General features: G+C 44.2%; 1 protein-coding gene across 4 annotated transcripts in view; it reads left to right on the top strand.

Annotated features, from left to right (window-relative positions):
• Positions 1–21,321, top strand: part of LNX1 (ligand of numb-protein X 1) — a 123,819-nt gene that overhangs the window by 79,950 nt on the left and 22,548 nt on the right. For all 4 annotated transcript variants that reach the window (XM_048510158.1, XM_048510159.1, XM_048510161.1 and 1 more), the window contains exons 5-8: positions 2,226–2,428; positions 5,938–6,309; positions 9,482–9,616; positions 20,932–21,112. In XM_048510158.1, the coding sequence (XP_048366115.1) occupies positions 2,226–2,428; positions 5,938–6,309; positions 9,482–9,616; positions 20,932–21,112 (891 nt within the window). The remainder of the gene's footprint in view (positions 1–2,225; positions 2,429–5,937; positions 6,310–9,481; positions 9,617–20,931; positions 21,113–21,321) is intronic.

Below are 21,321 nucleotides of genomic sequence, written 5' to 3'. Positions count from 1 at the left end.
CTTTTCAGACATGAAGGCACAGAGTATTATTTTATCCCAGCAGTAAATTTACAGATAGATATAGGATTGACAATCTCCAGGTAGGGACTGGAGATCCCCTGGAATTACAACTGAGCTCCAGACTACATCTTATTTAAAATATTTATTCCACTTCTCCTGGAGAAAGTGGCTGCTTTGGAAGATGTATTGTATGACCTTGCCCATTCAAGGCAGGGGAGGACCGCCCAAATGAATACAAGTACACTAAATTCTTAAGTGGTAAAATGGCTGGCCATAGCTGGTTTATTGATAACAGACACAGGAACAAAGGGCGTAGCATAGAGTACAGATTTTATTAGTTGGGCAGCATGCTTGCTGAACCCAAACCAACACCTTTTCCCAGGCCCAGATGATGGGGGAAACGAGGAGCAACAAGTTGGTGGGAGCCACTTGGGCACTAGCTCTGAATGGAACTCCCCTTGTCTCCTGGGGGTGTAGGCCAATTGGCATCTCCATGGGCCCAGTCCAGAGGCCTGCCCCAGTCCAGTGCCCCTTAAGGGGCCGCCCAACAATGGAGAAGCAGGCACGCAGGCTCCATCTTCCCCCATAAGGATCAGTCATGCACAATCTGCTAAGCTGTGACAGTAAAACAAGAGACATGCAAACATCTAAACAGAGCAGAGGGTGGGCAGGACAGTCTTTTATTATTTATTTATTTTATTTCTAAACCACCCTCCCTCTAGGGCCGTGGTGGCGAACCTTTGGCACTCCAGATGTTATGGACTACAATTCCCATCAGCTCCTGCCAGCATGGTCAATTGACCATGCTGGCAGGGGCTGATGGGAATTGTAGTCCATAACATCTGGAGTGCCAAAGGTTCGCCACCACTGCCCTAGGGGCTCAGGGCAGTGAACAACAATGATAAAAACAGCATGACATAAATGTTTCTGTGCCCCCACTAGTTCTGCCAACGTAGTGGGGGAAGGGGGTGGGTTTCCAGAAGTATGTCCAGGGATGGTAAGTTTCCACCCTACTTTGTCTCCTGGAACGACTGCACCCAGAGTTTGGACTTATACCACTCTTTTTGGTCGCATGAATCCATTAAATCTTATGGAGGACTCTTCAACAGTGGGAGAAGTTGGGGGGGGGGGTTTTGCATTCCCATACTGCTGAAAAGCCATCTTGAAGTCTCCACCACAGTCTCTGGATTGCGCTGTAGGAGGTTTTGAATTATGAAACTTGTACTAGACTTTGAAATCTCTATGAAAAGATTCAAAATGATTTTCCCCCCAAAAAACTGGGAGTCATACTTGAATAACTGCCGGGTTCATATAAGGACATCTTCTAAGAAATTTTGAGGGCACAAACAAATGGTAATAATTTGCCTATAAACTTAATTTGAATAAAATACACTATTGGATTAGAAGCATTCTTATCACAATAAGTATCATTCAAGAGTAACGAAATGTGAGCTGATGGACAGAAGATATCCTTCAGGGATTTCTACCCATCCTTGATATATGGACTAATAAGTTCAGAGAGTTATGGTGCCCTGAATTCTTTCATAATCCCTCAGTCTTTGTACCTTCAGTTTACACACGGACTGTGCAACTACACCAGGATGAATGACACAGTTCAAGGGGCAGCCCTTATTCCAGAAGTCTGGGCTGTTGGACTGCTTATACCGTGATCTGAGCTGCACAAAACCTCAAAATGTCCCTCTTGTGTTCTGGGCAGGCATTTAGTGCAACCATTTCTCCTCATTTCCATCCCCCCTCATATTTACTACATGGATTGTCTTTCGACTGTTCTTGCTGTGGCTCTGTGTCACTATGTAAAGAAGAGGTTCTTGCCTGCAGGGACGGTTCTTGATTAATATTATTTTAGGTTCTCTAACGCATTCCAACAAAAGCTGCTGCACTTTCCCTTGAAAACAACGTCCTCTGCCTAAATCATCAGTGGAGGTCGTGGTTATACTGTGTAGCATGGAATTATTAATCTGACAGAAGAAGCTGTTTTATGTAGAAATAACTGACTGTCAAAGGACAGATTTTTAAAAAATGAAGATTAGTTTGCATCATTTGGCACAGTAAACCAGAATTTTTCATGCCTTTTAGCATATAACATATCTGCTGTTGAAGCCTAGTTGGATCAGCTGAGGAAAATCGGCACATTTTTTAATTGGGAGTCATTCTTTTTAATGTTAAAAGTCCAAAATAAAGCCTTTTTAATGTGTTCATTTCAGTGTTTCCAAGGTTGTATCACCTCATCCCAGACGGTGAAATTACCAGCATTAAGATCAGCCGCAGCAACCCCAGCGAAAGTCTTGCCATCAGGATTGTGGGAGGCAGTGAAACACCATTGGTTCACATCATTATACAGCACGTCTATCGCGATGGAGTCATTGCCAGAGACGGAAGATTGCTCCCGGGGGACATGATACTGAAGGTATGTCCTTACCCAACTGGATGCAAATGTGAGGAGACTGTAAAAACATAAGCTGAGTCAGAGCTTTTCAAAGGCTTCCCAGTTTAGTTTGAAGGCACTGAAAACAACGTCTGAGAATATGCAGAAGGGACAGAGGTGTCTGAAAGAGGAAAGGAAGAACAGCATGCTCCTCTTCCTCCCTGTCCATTGTTGCGGTTCCATTTTGTGGTCTCAGACTTAAGAGGTTCATTCTAACAGTAATGCGTACTCTAATTAAATGCCTGAAGTCAGTGTCTCATCACACTGTTGTGAATATAGTTGCCTTTGCATGAAGGCCCTTTTCAGGGCCAAACAGTAAACATTACAAATGACCTGTGATTGTCACTGAGACCAATAGCCCTGTTTCTCATTTCTGTATCTTTTAAAACATACGTAAAGACATGATGTTCCTCTTGCATAACACTTTGTTTTTACACACCATTTGCTGGGGGGAGCTGCTTTCAAGGGTAGTCACATGTCCTTCAATGTATTTTTGTCCCTCATACAAACTAGATGTGAATCTGATAAGCATATGTATTATAGAAGTACACGTTTCAAGGTACTTTTGACAGTGACTTGCCACAATTCCTTGCAGAGTGCATTCTTGGTGGTTTGCCACCAAACAAGGCAAAGATCTTTCATATCACCTACTACAGGGGTGGCCAACCTATGGTGCTCCAGGTGTTCATGGACTGCAATTCCCATCAGCCCCTGCCAGCACTACTGGCAGGGGCTGATGGGAATTGTAGTCCATGAACATCTGGAGCATCCCTGACCTACTACATAATGCTATGTAACTGGATAAGTCAGGGATAGAACCTGGAATCCTCTGCATGAAAAGCAGATGCTCAATTACTGAGCCAGATCCTCACCCTCCCGAGAGAGCTATAGGCTGTCAGAGGAAAGCCACAGTGGAGAGGTACACTCTATCAGAGTAGACCAGCCATTCTCAACCAGGGTTCCGTGGTACCCTGGGGTGCCATGAGCATGTCCCAGGGGTACCACGGCAACACTACCGCCCCCCCCCCTCATTTTTGTGGTGTCTCCCACCAGCGACAGCAGGGACATGGAACTGGCCCATGGGGCAGAGCCTGCCACAAGGTCAGCAGCCACCACCACCCCCAGTGCTTCCCTTCACCCTGGGAGGGGAAGGTGGGAGTGTGGCAAGCAGGGGCAATGGGAGGGGAAGGTGGCGGCAGGGGTATTGTGAGGTATGAAGAGTGAGGTCAAGGGTACCCTGACCTCGAAAAGGTTGGGAAACACTGGAGTAGACCAATGGTTCTCAAATTTTGGGCTGTGACCCAAAAGTGAGTTAAGGCTTTCTCACCAGGCCAGAAGAAAAGAAGGGGCTTTGAGAGTTTTGATGATAAATTTGAGTTTGCCTCTGTATAGGATGTGCAAAATGGCTAGGAAATACAGGCTTTTACTCAACATATTCTGATAGTGAAGTTGGTCAAATCTGGGGATATTTAAATCCAGTGACTAGAGTTTTGAACAAACAAGGCAGATATTTCTACAAACCTGAAAATTGCTGCTGGTTTGCAGAAAAATCAGAACAAAAATACAGGCTTCAGGCTTCCTGAACCTCTTTGTTGCTCACGAACTGGAAGGTTTAGTTTGTCGTGCTATGGAGAAGATAGCTGCACTTGACACAAAGAGTAAAGACTGTAGACAGCTTGCATCATGGGTGCCACAAATGGTTTGGGCAGTGCAAGTTTACAGCACATATGAACAGGAGCCAAAAAGGTCCAAAGATGTGCCTGTGCCTTTGAATTAAGTCTACTTTGTTGTCTCTAGCACAGTACTCTTTCCTGGCTGAACAGGCAAGTAAAACTATCCAAGAGCTTCTATAGTTCAGTGAACACTAGAATAGCATCCTCTCATGTTTTGGACTCTGCTTTCCCACAGAGTTGGCCAGCACTGTATTAATAGGAATAAGATATCTAGTTACCATAGCTGAAGCATTGATGGTTGGGTCAGGGAAAGGGAATGATGCCAGTGCTACTGGTGTCTGTTCATCCAGGTGGGATAACCATTACTATCATGTAATGTGGAAGTGTGTGTAAAGTGCCAAGAAATCACAGCTGACATGGCAACCCAGTAGGGTTTTCAAGACAAGAGACTAAAAGAGGTGGTTTGCTATTGCCTTCCTTTGCATAGTTACCCTGGTATTGCTCTCCTATCAGAGGCGTAGCACGGGGGGAAAGTGCCTGGTACACTGGTGCTTCCTTTGCCCCTGTCCCGCCCCAGAACGCCCCCGCTCTGGACTGCCCCCGCCACGCCCTGGAATGCCCCCTCACACCCCGGAACACCCTCACCACCCCTCCACAGGAGGGGTGCCCGGTGCATCGCCCCCCTGTCCCCTTAGGGCTACGCCTCTATCTCCTGTCCAAGTACTAACTTGCTTAACCTCTATGATCCAATCATGTTAGCCTGGCCTAGATTATCCAGGTCATGGCAATGAAAAAGTAGCTACTGTGTTCTAAGCTGAAGAGATGTACATAGCCCTGAGTTCAAACCAAAGAGGCAGCAGACTCTCTAACATGGGAAACTCCAATTGCATTTCATCATCGCTGATTCCCATTATAGCTGTTATCCAGTTTACTTTGCAGCATTCTAAATGAAATCCAGCCCTGTGTCAAGCGGTAAAGCTGATACTTATGGATATCAACCCAGTTCTCATTCCAAGAGAAGACTCAGTTTATTTACTAGGGAAAGAAGGCATCTTCCACAGGGACTTAAATTAGTGGGTCAACTGCTGTGCCGTGAAACTGCATATGTAAACTAACGTTTGATTTATTTTTCATAGAGCAAATTGCAGCTGTAGAAGCGTTAGTACAAATTGGGTCAAATATCCTATCAAAACAAGCAAATAAAAAAGAACCCAACAAACCCTTGGTATGAAGCGTTTGGTCAGTAGCCATTTCAAATACGTTTGATTTCCTGAGTATTTAAATCTTGGATCTTCTGCAAGTGAAAATCCCCTTCAGTTCCACTAGCTCTGCTATCTAAATCCCAAACAAAGAAGTGGACCGTGATCAGTGCTCATGACTTCCTTTTTAATTTGAAAGTTGGGAAATTGGGGATTTCATGTTTCAACTGCAATCAAAGTGAGTAGACAAGAAATATCAGGGTTTTTTTTAAAGTGGGAGAGAAGAGAGAGGGTTAGCATAAGAATGCTGCCGGCAACAAGAAGCTGGTGAACTCCAGTTAAGTCTGCTAAGATAGGCAAGAGGATATTGGAGGCTAAGAGGAACGTTGACAAAATTGAAAAATAGCCCTTATGTCTGGAGTTAATGTGCAAGAGAGGAAGAAGACAGCACAGCGTGTGCCTGCCTTGGACGCTTGAGGGGGAGGACATTTTATAATGAAATCTTCACCGTATGTCAGTGTAACAGGAAGACATCTGAGTAAATAGACCGCTTGTCTGCAGTGTCAGTTCCAATTAGGTAGCCCTTTTCCCCCAACTGATTTATGGTCCTGTCTTTCAGGTAAACGGCATGGACATCAGAAACGTACCTCACAGCTACGCCTTGTCAGTTCTGAGGCAGCCCTGCCAAGTCCTCCGGCTGACGGTACTCAGGGAGCAGAGGTACAGGTGTCGAAACAGTGGACTTCCCTTGGATGTTCCCTGCAACAGGGATGACAGCGTTCACATTGTTCTAAGCAAAAGCAACCCCGAGGAGCAGCTGGGCATCAAGCTGGTCCGCAAGGCTGATGAAACCGGGGTGTTTGTCTTCAACTTGCTGGAAGGAGGTGTTGCTGCCCGGGATGGACAACTTCAAGAGAACGACAGGGTTCTAGCTATCAATGGTCACGATCTCCGCTACGGAAGCCCGGAGAGCGCTGCCCAGCTTATACAGGTTTGTTGCAACAACTTCCTCATGTTTCCTGAGCCTATTTAATAAACGCCGAAATGTTTGAAGGTAATAATTGCAATGCGCTATGTACACTGAGCAGGTATAAAATCTGCTCTATTTTCACTAAAGGCAAGTTAGTGCATTCGCTATATACAAACCATTTTGCCCATATTCATAGACAAGTGGAGTCAGATTTGTTGAATGCTGAATTACTGAGTACCATACAAATCATACTTCACTTAGAATCTTGGGTTGAATACATCGAAGTGAATGTCTGTGAAGTATTGTAATACAATTATATTAGACTGAATTACCATACAAATCATACTTAGAATCTTCATTTTAAAAAGTCTGTTTTCTTGGACAAGGATAGAGTGCTGTAAATTGCTGGAAGGTCACCTGGTTGAAGGCCCTGCCTTGTTTTTTGTTTGTACTACCGTGTTTCCCTGAATATAAGACAGTGTCTTATATTAATTTTATCTCCCAGAGATGCGCTATGTCTTATTTTCAGGGGATGTCTTATTTTTCTGTGTTCTGTTCGTCGGGCATGCTTCCAAATAAAAACTTTGCTACGTCTTACTTTCGGGGGATGCCTTATATTTCGCACTTCAGCAAAACCTCTACTATGTTTTATTTTTCAGGGATGTCTTATATTATGGGAAACAGGGTAGCTGTACTACACCATCTTGTAATGAACAATTAATAATAGACCATAGCCAGGTTATTAATCCTACCCTCACCACAGCAGTTCTCACAAGCCATACGGGGAATGGATTCAGTGCTCAAGTGCTGGACCTGAAATCTACAAGTATATTGTTGATATTGTTGAAAAATTCCTGTAAAATATCATTGAGGGATAACTATATGAACAAGTGGATGTCTCAGGGGCCTTGTTGTTCCTGTGGTACAACAGAAGAACAGATCAGGTATGACTGAATGTGAGTGATTTTGTCCTACGAAGTGCTTATCTGAACACAGCAAGCCATGGGAATCTCACTATTTATTCCTGGATGCCAGAATGTGATCACCCTCTTCACTGGAGGAGCCTTTGCATACCTTATTGTCTTAGAGAAGTAATGTTTGTTAGTGACCGTCACTGCCACGCAGTAAGCTTTCAAAATTGTTCCACTGATTTCAAGGGTACTTAGTCATAAGAGGTTTGGGCCATACTGGGACCACTATATGGCCTTGAAGAAGTCATTGTCTAGGTAGGACTAGCAAGGACCTGCTTCCCTTCGGTTCAAATTGGGTCCTGAGAATTCTGTGAACTTGAATGACCCAACCAGATTTGATTGAGAAAGAACGGTGACATTTCAAAGAGATACATTACTTGAACTTCAGGGATTGGTTTCCCTCAAGCAGTTAATCACATTTACAACTTTCTCATGAGCTTGGAGATAAACCAAGAAGAGGTGGCTTAGATTCCGCCACCCCCACCCCACCCCGTTACAATATGGTATGGGAGCTATGTGGATAAAATGCTTACATTCCTAGATAGTGGCATGCCATTATTACTTGGAATATTGTAGCTTTTTTAGAGAAAACATTCAGCCTTATATATATATGAGATACCTATGTAGAGGGCCAGTGCCTCTTTTTCCTCTGACGCCTTTTTTGTCCATGTTGTCTGGAAAAAAAAGAGGAGGCAACTTTTTTAAAGACGTGCCCAGGACATTTTTGTTTGTCTATACAGACAGGATCTAAGAAACTTAAGAAGAAGAAGAAGGGGGAGGAGGAGGAGGAGGAGGAGGAGGAGGAGGAGGAGGAGGGGCTGAGAGAGCTCCGAGAAGCTGTGACTAGCCCAAGGTCACCCAGCTGGCGTGTGTGGGAGTGTACAGGGTAATCTGAATTCCCCAGATAAGCCTCCACAGCTCAGGCGGCAGAGCTGGGAATCAAACCCGATTCCTCCAGATTAGATACACGAGCTCTTAACCTCCTACGCCACTGCTGCTCCTTAGTCAAAAGAGCTGACACCTTTCAGTCTTTACTTCACATTTCTGTAACATTAACCTCAAAACCTAATTCCTGACTCTCAAGACCAAATAACACAACACAATTTTTTCACTTTCCAAATTCAACTTTTTTATCCCTCTCTAAACCCCTGAGGAATCAGACCCATGCACGTCCCGCTCCCGATTGGGATAAATAAGGCTGCCTTTAGGTTATTTTCACTCAAGAAAAGTGTGCAGGGGGAAAGCAAGAACGACTTGTGCCGTGACCCTAATTTTTTTTAATGATGTTCCCTGCAGCTCCTATGTAGCTGCAGGGAAACTGCGTTGGGTCCTAGAACCTGGGTCTGGCTTAGGGTTTCCAACCTCCAGGTGGAGCCTAGTTATCTCCTGGAATGACAAAAGAGCTCCGGAAAACAGAGATCACTTCCTCTGGAGAAACTGGCTGCTCAGGAGGATGAACTCTATGGCATAATATCCCACTGAGGTTCCTCCCCTCTTCAAACCTGCCCTTCCTAGGGCCCATGCTGCAAATCCCCAGAAATCCTAAATAGTCTGGCAACTCAGGGGAAGAGCCAGAGGCGTATGGGGAGGAAATGGCACTCAGGGACACTCATCCTCCAGGCGCCCCCCCCCCGCATGTCACAGAGTCCTGCCCCCCTCGTGTTGCGGAGCCCTGCCCCCCCCACCCCACATCCCTCCTACCTTTCCTGCTCTCCCCCGGTTCCTGCTCTCCCCAAGGCCTGGAGAGGACAGAAGCTTGCCTGCAGGGAGCACAGAAGGGCAGAGCGCCACTCCTCTCCCCCGCCCCCCACGGAGCCCAGGGGGGCCTGCCTGCCTTGTCTGACTTTGGGATCCCTCGGCCCTGCCCACATCATCCACTTTGACGACATGGGGTGGGCCGAGGGAGGCCAAAGACTTTTCATGGGGGAAGGCATCTGGCCACATGGGGGGGTCGATTTTGCACCCTCCCACATGACCAGATTAGTTGCACCCAGGGACATGGGTTACCCCATGTTCCCAGGCAGATATGCCCCTGGGAAGAGCTAAGGGGCAGGGACCGGGGGGTTGTACCCAGAAGAGGCTGGTGTCATTTGTATTTGACGGCATTTGTAGAAAATGTCTGTACCCTCCAAGTTTCCAGGATGGGATCAACTATAAATAGGAATGTTAACTGAGACATCTGAACTATATTTCCGTGTTTTTATCTGTGTCTTAACATGCAGGCTAGCGAGAAGCGTGTCCACTTCACCGTGTCTCGGCAAAGCAGGCAGCAGACTCCTGATATCTTGCAGGAGGCTGGATGGGATTACAATGGTGGGCATCAACCCTGCCCTGCACCGAGGAATAATCCTAACAAGGTGAGGCCCGTCACTGTTTCCCCTCATTATGGCTCCTTCTGTGAAGAGACAGAAAGGGGAGGTCTGGTATGTTGACTAATATGTTAATGTCTCTTAACTCTGATCTCTGGACAGCATCACAAAAAGAAGCCCGTTTTAATGCTGCTGTGTAAACACAGAAACCACGATTCCCTTTGTATATGATCTGGGAAGTGCTCCTGTCTTGTGAATGAGCAGTGGGGAAACCGGGGCGGGGGGGGGGGGCTGTAAGATAATCACAGAGCGCAAGTTGTTTTTTTTCAGATGTACACCCAGCATTCTATTCAACTGCCTTGCTTTCCAGCAAAATGTAATACACTTTAATAAGAATTAAGGGGACTTATCTGCTTTTTCTCCATCTGGAGCAAAGCTAGATAGGTGAGGCTGTTGCTGAGTAGCTTCAGAGATTCCTGCCATCTGGTAGAAGATGAATAGGGCTCTATTCTTGTACAAGATGAATAGGACTCTATTCCTGTCAATCAGTTTGAGGTTAACTGTTATCAAGAGGGGGGGTTCCAGGGTCTTGGATTTTCTGCCAGTGTGCAAGGGAGATCCCTGCTCTGATTTACTGAGCATATCAACAGAAAACAGGAGAGGCTATAATTCAAGAAGCATCTTGTACTCCCTTTCTCTGTGAGTAAATGATGGCTTTGGCAGCTCCCAGCTCTAAACTCATCTTGGCTCGTCAAGTCGAATAAACAATGGGTGTACTCAGGAACCTGAGGGAGTAGACTTGCCTCAGTTTCCTTTACTCCCCCTCCCATCCAGCGGAAACAACAATTTCATGGGTATTCCGGAAAAAGTTTCTGTTACTATAAACATGTTTTCTGGCCCTTTAACAACAACACAAAACAGGGATTGAACTGGGTCTTCCAGAAACAACCTGGTCCTGACTCTGGCTGTTATTCTCAGTGCTGTTGTTTTCAGGGGCTGGACTAACAGAGAGAGGTCTCCCTCCATTTTCCTTCCCCTGCAATGACTGAATAGTCGGACATACATTTTCCAGGGTAGAAGCTGCGGATGATGAAGTTTTCCTTTCAAGTGTCAATGGATACTGGAGATCTCTAAAGTGTCAGCTTTTGCCTTTGCTATCTCTCCCAGAGCTGCCCTTTTAAACTCTCCTAAAGGATGCATCTTATCTGAGTGTTCTGAAAATGTAACATGATTTGGGAAACACATCAAGGAACTTGGATTAGCTGTAGCTTCGTAGCCCTTTGGCATATAGTGGGATACAGTCCTCTGAACATTCCAAACTGTCTCCTACTGAGCTGGACCTGTTAGTCTGTCTCATTTTGTTTATTCTACTCTCCAAGGTCTCCGTCCTCATCAGCCTTGCCCCTGTCTGAGATTCCTTAACTGGAGATCCTGGTAACTGAACCTTATTCACAGAAAGGATGAATTCTCCCCCTAAGCTGCAGCTCCTTTCTTCTGCTGCTACATAATATCCTTAGTCTAAGAATAGTGGCTGTGGGTTTTCTGGGCTCTGTGGCTGTGGTCTAGTAGTTCTTGCTGTGATGTTTTACCAGCATTTATAGGTGGCATTCAGGCAAACCGTAAGAGCAAAAGCTACCAGGCCAAGGCCACACAGCCTGAAAAACTCGCAACTGCCAGTTGTTTCTGGCCGTGGAAACCTTCGACGAGACATCTAAGGAGAGTAACGGTACAGGAATTATTTTAGTCCTCAAGTAAGATTTTGCATCTCCTTATGTTCAAGACAAAAGGAAACTATTGACAAGACAGTGACCTACTACTCTAAGAACAGCAATTGATTCCTCCAAAAATGCATGTCCCATCGGCATGAAGAGTAGACATATCTAATTTTCAGAAAGTTTGAAGACATGAAAAAAACCTGAATATTTGAGAAAGATGAAAATGTATAATACTGTCATATAAAACTTAAATATAAAAATGTACAATGTCCCATTTTTATGAAATAGGAAGTATAATGCCATAGTTTTCTACAAGCAACACTGCAAATATAGCCAACATTTGAGAGTTGCAAACTGCTACACCTTATGCTACCTTAACACATGAATCTTCGTTTTTGCTGTCTAAGAAATAGAAAAATAAAAGCTAAAAATGGGGGAGGGGAGAAAAAGTGTATGATTTGGACAAAAACGAAAAAAGAAAAAGTGTATGATTTGGACAAAAACGGTCTCAGTGCTGTTGTTTTCAGGGGCTGGACTAACAGAGAGAGGTCTCCCTCCATTTTCCTTCCCCTGCAATGACTGAATAGTCGGACATACATTTTCCAATAGCACAAGCAGTATACAATAGCACAAGCAGTATATAGGGATATCGTTAAGCTTTTGAACACTGAAAACATTCAGCTCTTCAATCATATACATTGAAATATATTAACTGAAGAGAAAATTAGGCATAGATCAATAATAAACATAGTCTGAAAATATAAATCCCTGGATAGATTTATGGAGAAACTTATTATAGCCATATCAGTACATGTCTAGCTCACAACAGAGCTGTTTTAAATCAGGAAGGCAACAGGATGGAGAGTTCTACACGCATGAAATAGACTGCTTTGTTACAATTTAATATTGAATGTATGCAGTTGAACCTTGCTGTGATTTCCTCCCCCCTCATCTTTACCGGAACCTTGAATGGCAGCTTGGTGGATTCCTTTGAAAATCACTTTCCTTCAAACTTGCAGTACTTGAATTGCATGTGGGGAGCCCAATACAACAAAAAAACTTGTGTGAGAGAGATCTTTGCAGGTACTTTTCCGCAAACGCCCTAGATTTAATTATTGGGGAACTCGGCAGCATCTGCAAATTGGCCCTGCTTCCTAGGCTCCTAGGAATTGGAACGTGTTTGAGATCACTTTGTTCCATGGGCCAGCAATGACTGCCCATTGACCACACAATGACTAGCTGATAGCGGCTGCTTGCCCCTATTTGACCTCTTCAATTGAGGTCACATCTCAAGAGGAAAGTTCATGCTGCTGTGAGCAACATTAGATAATCTCTCTTGTTTTCCTTCTTTTTGAGTTGGGTAGAAAGGAAAGCCTCATGCCGTGTGCAGCACCTAATCCCTGCCCCACTCCCCCATACTCTTGAACTATATAACTCTGTTCTGTCTTACCCTTTATCTCTCCATAGCAAGAATGGAGCTGAAGTTTAAAATAGCCATTAGATTTGACTAATAAGTCTAAACGTATGGGCACACAATATGGTTGTTTTATCCTTCTGACAAAATCACTTCTTTCCTGCAGGATATTTTTGTTTTAGAAAAAACCTGACTCCAGGAATTTTGGGGGGGGCACAATCTCGTGCTTGTACCTGAAGGCCAACTTTGGCCAACTTCCATGTACCTACAGCTGTGTCTGAAAAGTCTGGCCTGGCCACATTCCCAGCTAGGTGATGCTGAGTTAAAATAAGCTGCATACTTTTCATAATACCATTTCTTTCCTGTTGATTTAAGGAAGACTAAGCATTCAAATATGGTTCTGTTCTCATGTGGAGGAGAGGGCACCTTCTTTCTTTGCAGATGGAACTGCTCCATAGAGTCCCTATACTTAAGAACATAAGAACTAGCCTTCTGGATCAGACCAGAGTCCATCTAGTCCAGCACTCTGCTACTCGCAGTGGCCCACCAGGTGCCTTTGGGAGCTCACGTGCAGGATGTGAAAGCAATGGCCTTCTGCTGCTGCTGCTCCCGAGCACCTGGTCTGCTAAGGCATTTGCAATCTGAGATCAAGGAGGATCAAGATTGGTAGCCATAGGTCGACTTCTCCTCCATAAATCTGTCCAAGCCCCTTTTAAAGCTATCCAGGTTAGTGGCCATCACCACCTCCTGTGGCAGCATATTCCAAACACCGATCACACGTTGTGTGAAGAAGTGTTTCCTTTTATTAGTCCTAATTCTTCCCCCCAGCATTTTCAATGTATGCCCCCTGGTTCTAGTTCTACTTGAGAAGAACTGGTTTTTTTCACACAGATTTACAAGGCACCCCTGCTCTGTAGCACACCATTTTTGCAATGTCAGATTGCCCGATGCTAATTTCAGTCTGTATTTAGAATTTCAGTCTAAAGATAATTTCAATCTGTACGTACAATTTATCTTGGCAATATATAATCCTAATTTGGTTTTTTAAAAATATATTTCATATATTTAATGTATATTTATTTCTGATGTTTTGATATATTTATTTAGAGATCACAACATATAAAGAGAGTCCTACTGAATTAGACCCGATCTATCTGCTCCAGCACCTGGTTTGCACAGCGGCTGCCCAAATGTGCCCTAGAAGGCCCACAGCAGAGCACAGACAAAACCCTTCCCCCGGCTGCTGCTGCCTGCCCCAGCAATTGGCATTCAGAAGTATATTTCCTCCAAACATGGAAACCCTATCCAATCCAATCAGTTAATTTAGTAGGTATTTGGCATAAAGTTTGCCCAAGACCGAGAGAAGGTTAATAGGTCTATAATTCGAGGGGCTGGCAGGGTCACCCTGTTAGAGTGGCTCCACACATCAGGAATTATGCCTGTTTGGTTAACTGTATTGAACAATACTGCCAATATAGGGGACTACCATTCCCTAAATACTGTAAACAACTCTGGTAAAAGCGTGTCTGGGCCAGCGGCTTTTCCTCATTGGAGTTGGCTTATTTGTTGTCCAATCTCGAGGGGGGACATCAGAGGCCAGGGGTTATCAAGGGATAATACTCGAGCCAGGGTGGTTTGGGGTTTCCGGAGGTCCCCCATGGTTGGAGACCCTATCCAGCCACCAGACTAATGGTGATATAAAATGCCATCATGTCATAGCTGTAGGTTTTTCAAGAGACATTTGGAGGTGGTTTGCCATAACCTGCCTCCACATGGGCTGAGAGAACTGTGGCTGGCCCAAGTTCACCCAGCAGGCTTGATGTGGAGGAGAGGGGAATCAAACCAGTTCTCCCGATTAGATTCCACCTGCTCTTAATCACTACACCATGTTGGCTCTCACCATTCATATATGTTTCACAAGTCCATCTAGTCCCCTTTTAAAGCCACCTAAATTAGCAGCCTTCACCAAATCCTGTGGCTGTGAGTTGTGCAAGTTAATTATGCATTTTGCAAAGAAATAAACAGGTCTTTTGCTTCCCACTCAAACTGGACTTCAAAGTCTATACACAGTTTAATTACTCTTTAAGTTGTGACTGTGATTGCTTGATGAAATCTTACCAATTCAAAATTATTGAATATATTCCAATGTCATATTTTTTTTAAAAAAAAAAATCATCTAGGATGAATTGATGAACATATTTATTTATTTTTATTTATTTTATTAGGCTTACATGCCACCCTTCCCCCACTAGACAGGCGCATGGTGGTTTACATCAATTAAAATACATGTTAAAACACAATTTCTCAACAAAGCATCAGTGCCTTGATTTCTACTACAATTCAGTCAGACGGGAAATGAGTTAGCTGTAAATATAGGGCCACACAAGGAAACAAAAGATGGTAAACAAAAGGACAGGGAAAGGGAGACCAGCCAGTTGGAATACTGCTGCAGTCTTCAATCATAGGCCTGGTGGAACAGTTCCAACTTGCAGTCCTTGCAGAAATATAATATGTCCTGCATGGCCTGGGTCTTACTCAAGAGAGCATTCCACCAGGTCCAGGCCAGGACTGAAAAAGCTCTGGCCATGGCTGAGGACAGCTGGATAGTTTTGGGGCCAGGGACCACTAGTAAACTAGTATTTGCAGAGTGGAATGCCCTTTGTGGGATGTACTGGGAGATACAGTCCCATAGCTACTATGGGTCCAGATTGTTGAGGACTTTGAAGATTAATACCAAAACCTTGAACCTGATCCAGTGGTCCACCTGGAGCTAATACAACTGACAGCACACTAGTTGGATATGTTTGCATAAGGACCTATACAGCTGCATTTTGAAACAGTTGAAACTTCCAGAGCAGTCAAGGGCAGCCCTGCAGAGAGCGAGTTACAATATGTAGTCTGGAGATGACTGTTGCATGGATCACCATGGCCAAATTGGGATGAGATAGGTAGGGTGCCAGTTGCCTGACCTGGTGAAACCTGGCCACATTTGTGATCTGGCCCTCCATAGACAAGGAGGGAGTTGGGAGCTGGCATCCTCTTCCTGAGTCTTTCCAGCCCAACCACGGAACTGCTCTTTATTCACTGCATTTAGTTTTAGCTTGCTCTATTTCAACACAACCTTTAGGACAGTGTATGGACTGAGTGTCATCAGCATACAGGGCTCAACCTAGCCCAAAACTCTGGACCCACTGGGCAAGGAGCATATGTAGATGTTAAATAGCCCCAGGGAGAGGATTGCTCCTTGTGGGATTCCACACACAAAATGTGTGATGTGGAGAAGTTCTCTCCCCTTGCGATATCTTCTGCCCCCAATTCCGGAGAAATAAGACTAGCCACTGCAAGGATTTTAGAATTTATATTTATTCTTATCCTCCCTTAACAACCTATCCAGACGGCAATATAGACAGCCATCAGTTCCAAACCACAATTAATACAATACAGTTTCTATGCCACCAAACTCTCCCCTACCTCAGTAGTAGGACTGTGAGCCTATATCTCCCTGCCTCAATGCAGGGAATCTACAGGATGCAAGTGTTGTCTAACAATTATGATAATACAACATTCCAACTTTTCAAGAGGAGGGCACAAAAATCCAGCATAGATAACATCATTTGCCTGGGTATCCCTGTTGCAATAGGATGCTGTGTGGGGATATCCCAGATAACCTAACACAATTTTAAGCAAAGTTGGTCCCAACATCTAACCCATGAGATCTTCCAAGACTCTAGTACTGGTCTGGCATTGTTGGATTTATGGGTCTACTGTTGTTCTCCAGGCAGGTCACCTAAGTCCTTTCCAGTTCTTTGCTGCTGTTGATTGAAATTGACACAGTAGCCTGCTGATTTCACAGTCCTGGTGAGTCTGCTGGCAGCTCATTAAGATGACTTGATCATGCTACCCAATCCAAAGTGGTCTTCTTTCCAGGAACCTTTGGGGTCTTCGGGCTTGCCCGATGACCCCCAAGGACCTCTAAAACACTGCAGAAACTGCTAGCTTCATCTGGGAACCTTCAAGCCAACAGGAACATCCTTCCAGACAGCTGTCTTGGTGCTCAGAGGCTCAGAGGTTCAGTTTGATGATGGTAGCCCAGGCCAGAAACCACCTGGCCGCTCAATGACTTTGCCCAGTAGTAACACCACAATTGGCTGCAGACCCTGGTCTCCCATCAGATCTGTCAGTTGCCCACCAGCCCAAGCTGTTTCTCTCCATTTCCATCCTGTTCAGTTGCCTCCCTGCAGTTTTCATGCATCTTCTCTTGGCTCACCAAGAAGCTGGTCAGTCATTTCACTTTTAAAATTTCTTTCCAATTACAATGTCATTTGAGCAGCTACTGTCTCCAGTGTGATCTGTGGGCTATTTATCCAAATTCCTCCTCCTTAAATGCTGTTTAAAATCAGTTTAAAGTTGCTAAAAAGTTATCTAGAAGTTCCGCTGCGGGGGCTTACTTTTAAGCATCCTGCCCTGGCACCATGTTGTGTCGGTTCTTTTTGCCACCCCCTCGTTCTTTTTTTTACTTAGAGACCCAGTTTTCTTTCAGCCATTTCAAAAACACAGATATAAATGTTGTATCAATATTGCTTTCACGTTTTTAATACCCAGATCCAAGAATAAGCTCCAGCCATCGACATCATTTGTTGTTGTAAGGATGGTTCAGGCATCCATTTTGGCAGAGGAAGCCTATGACATCTTGCCTCCATGTGGAAAGAGGCTGGCTCTGAAGCCATTGCCAAATGTAAACAGTGAATTGTCCGGGATTGAGTGCTGAGGAAGTTGTGAGGCACCCTAACAAACACAGCCTCCGACTTCATTAATAGCAGTTGGGAGCATGTTATTCATACCGCTTAGCTGTGTGTGATTATAGATTTTTTTTACGTTGCTCGAGCAAGAAGAGAACGTGAAAGGTAACTTCCCAAATGTGATTGTTCTCATGCAACTTGGAAAGGAACCTTACCTTTCCAGCAGGCAAGCAGTTTTTTTGTTTACCCAAATATATTCAACATTAAGTGGACTCATAATATCTACTTTCAGGCTGCATCCACACAGCGCTGGATATAGCACCATTGCCGCAGAATAACAGTCATTTGCCACTGGGTTATCCTGTCTGGACAAGCCAAGCAACTTACAAATTATTGCTACAGAGCAACAAGAGCGCAGAGTCCAGTGATGTATGGATACATTCAGTCACCACGGTTTAATTTCAACCAGCTGCCATTTCTTCTTTTACCGACAGAAGCAGAGGTGGGATCCAGCAGGTTCTCACAGGTTCCCGAGAGTAGGTTACTAATTATTTGTGTGTGCCGAGAGGGGGTTACTAATTGGTGATTTTGCCACGTGATCTTTGCCTTAGTTACGCCCTCCTCTCAGCAGTAGCGCGCAGAACTTGAAGCAGTCTAGCAGGAGGTGCACCGGCGTGCGTGGCAGCCTGCGCCTGTGTGCATTCGTTTCCCGCCCAAGGACCGGTGCCACAGCCCTGCCCAGGAATGCCCCGCCCCCGGAATACCCAGCCATGCCCCCATTGTGCCCTGCCCAATCCCATTGGTGCTACGCCACAGTTTGAATCCCACCACCATGGGAACCTGTTACTAAAATTTTTGGATCCCACCACTGGACAGAAGTATTTCATATTTCCTTTGTGGCATCCTGTTCAATAGTGACAGATTATCATTTGAAACAGTGTAGGTTAAAGAAAAGATTGTCTCCACTTCCAAGGAATTGTGCAGTTAAACTGAATACGGCACATAGATGTACTGAAAGAAGGTAATGATCATGGATGCCCCCATTTTTCATCAAAAGGGTTGTTTCTGTTGCCCGTAACTGGGCAGTGCTTATGCTTGATTGTGATTCTAGCTACGGCTTCGGTTATTTAAAAGATAACCATTGTAGTCAAGCTTCTGGCTCCTGTCCAGAGAAAGTTAATAGCAATAAATTGTCCCATTGGTTTTACTGGGACTTGAAAGCAAACATTTGGAGCGTCTCAATTTTGAATCCAGCCAGTCTTGAGGAATTAGAACATTTCTTTCTCCAGTTGTGCGGGAGAAGAGTCAGTCTGATTATGTTGGGTGACTCTGAAGTGAATCAGCTGTCTTTCTCTGCTCTTTGGAGTGGGTGGCCAGGCTGCCTGGATTTGAAAAAAAGAGTGCCTTCAGGATTTGATTTAAAGAACTGGATCTGACTAAACATCTAGATTCTGAAGAACAGGAATTAGGATTTTAGCCAACTGGGGCTGCCACCACCCCTTCAAGACTGAAATTTCTGGTGGAGCTGAGTTGTGCTCTCTTTGCAATCAGTAGGAGCTTATGTATAAAGTCAGTTTGGATAATTCATCACTGAAATAGCCCTGTTTTGCTTTTAAGTACATTATTATCTGACCCTCAAAGACTAGGCCAAGTAAAGTACATAAAATCCTTATTGTTGAAGAAATAGCTTCAGGTACCTGAAAATGTACACATATCAGCAGCTGTGGCCATTACTCATGAGATATCCCAGGGAGACTAAATGTAAAGAATCTGCCATAAATATTTAATTTAAATATTAAAAATCAGGCAAGCTGTTACATTCTGCCTCTAAGGGATAGCCTCCAATATAGTGTCAAAATCTTGAAGGAAAACCGTTGTTTCAAAGAGAACATACTGAAACACTGTCATTGATAAACATTGCCTTTAAACTGGCTGACTTAAAGTTGAATAAGTACACTCTGTGTTTATTAAAAGAAAAGCTTTCATTTCCTTTCATCACCAACATCCTCATTCTTCCCCCTTTCTTACTTGAGCCCCTACAAGTTGCCTCATATTTATAATAACGTAGATAAGCAGTAGTTCTAGGAAATCTTTGAAGAGAAACTTGTGACAGGGTTTTGGTCATGACACAGGAAGCAATCAGTTGTTTCCTTGTCCTTTTAATGAAACTTAATGGGTGTCAAATAACTTGTGAATGTTACCCTTTCAAACCTGTTCAAATTTGTACAACGTCCCTCACAAAACAGTACATGAACTACCTATATTAGCTGCAACATTATGACTGTACGATGAAGAGGAAATAGACAATTTGCAAACTTAAGCACAAAGTCAAAAGCAGCCCTGACTTACAAAAAAGGCATTTCCTCTTTAAAAAATGAATTCTTGTCAGTGAAAAGAATCTGTTTTGAGTTGATCTGGGTTTCTTTAATGTAGAAAAGCTCTCTTTGTCTTAGATAGATTTACCCCAGTATATTGAGCGCCTTTTGTAATGTATACATAGAACCATTTTCACGGATAAGTTTCAGAATTCACTGCAATGGAGGAACTTCCTTTTCCTCATGCCACTGCACTCCATTCCAGTAGAAATTCACTGGCATGTTGATTTATGTATTTAATTTGTATGCCACCCTTCCCCTCACCGACTCAGGGTGGCTTCAAACACACCAAATGTACAATTAAAATTATACTTGTTGTGGAACTTCAGTTAATTGGATCAAAAGATTATAAATTTCAGAAAATGACAGGCCTCTTTTGAAAGGATTATCTTAAACAATGTTTAATTAGGATAGGTGACCATACGGGGTTTGCATGAGCTGGCTATGGTAGCACTTTACACACACAGAGAGAGAGAAAGAGTATTTCTTACAGTTGCAGTAACTAAAAGTCCATCATTACCATAGTTCTCAGAATTGGAACTTCTCCACATTGCTGCCATGTGGGCAAGACAGAGTTCTGGATAAAGACTTAGTCCTTCATGATTTGTGCACATCCCAGGAGAAGAGTGAGGTGGGAGAAATTCCTGTGGGAATTTATAATCTCTCCTTGGGAGTTTTTCCTCCCTCCTTGATCGTCTTGCCTCAAAAAGAGGGAAACTGTCTAGCCATTTGGCTTTCCATGACTGTCCCTGGAGGTGTGATATTCTAGCAAGTTGTGAGGTAGAAAACCCTTTATCATTCCTCTGGCCTTCTATTTGCATAAGGAAGCGCCTGAGTGCTTTGTATTTAGGAGGTGGATGCATTCACCATCCCCAGTGTCTGTCTTCTCTGCCAGCTGTACATTTGCAGAGGGCCCCTGGGACATGAATATTGTGTGGTCCAGTGGTTGAACTATTGGACTGAATTCTAGGATGGAGGGCATTTCTCCACAAAATGGCACTACAAACAGGTATTTTTCCTGACCACCATGCTCAAGCAACTTATATGTGGATTAAGAGTAGTTCATCACAATTGGTTCTGCATACGCACCACTTTAATGTTTGCTCTTTGGTGTCCACAGGCTACTCTCCATGCGGTCACCTGTCATGAAAAGGTGGTGGTTGTCCGAAAAGATAATGCAGAGTCACTGGGAATGACAGTGGCAGGTGGTGCATCCTCCCACAGGGAGTGGGATTTGCCTATTTATGTTATAAGTGTCGAACCAGGTGGAGTCATCAGCAGAGATGGCAGAATCAAAACAGGTAACACTAGTGGGCTTAATTTGGAAACCAAAACAATGATCCAGTCTATGCCAACCATTGTGCTATCATTTATATCCACGCTTTCTCTCCTGTAAGGAGACTCAAAGGGGCTTACAATCTCCTTTCCCTCCTCCCCCTCACAACAAACACCCTGTGAGGTGGGTGGGGCTGAGAGAGCTCCGAAGAACTGTGACTAGCTCAAGGTCACC

This window comes from Sphaerodactylus townsendi, linkage group LG10 (assembly GCF_021028975.2).
Source record: "Sphaerodactylus townsendi isolate TG3544 linkage group LG10, MPM_Stown_v2.3, whole genome shotgun sequence".
NCBI classification, from domain to species: Eukaryota; Metazoa; Chordata; class Lepidosauria; order Squamata; family Sphaerodactylidae; genus Sphaerodactylus; species Sphaerodactylus townsendi.
This window is presented reverse-complemented; position numbering and strand designations above follow the sequence as displayed.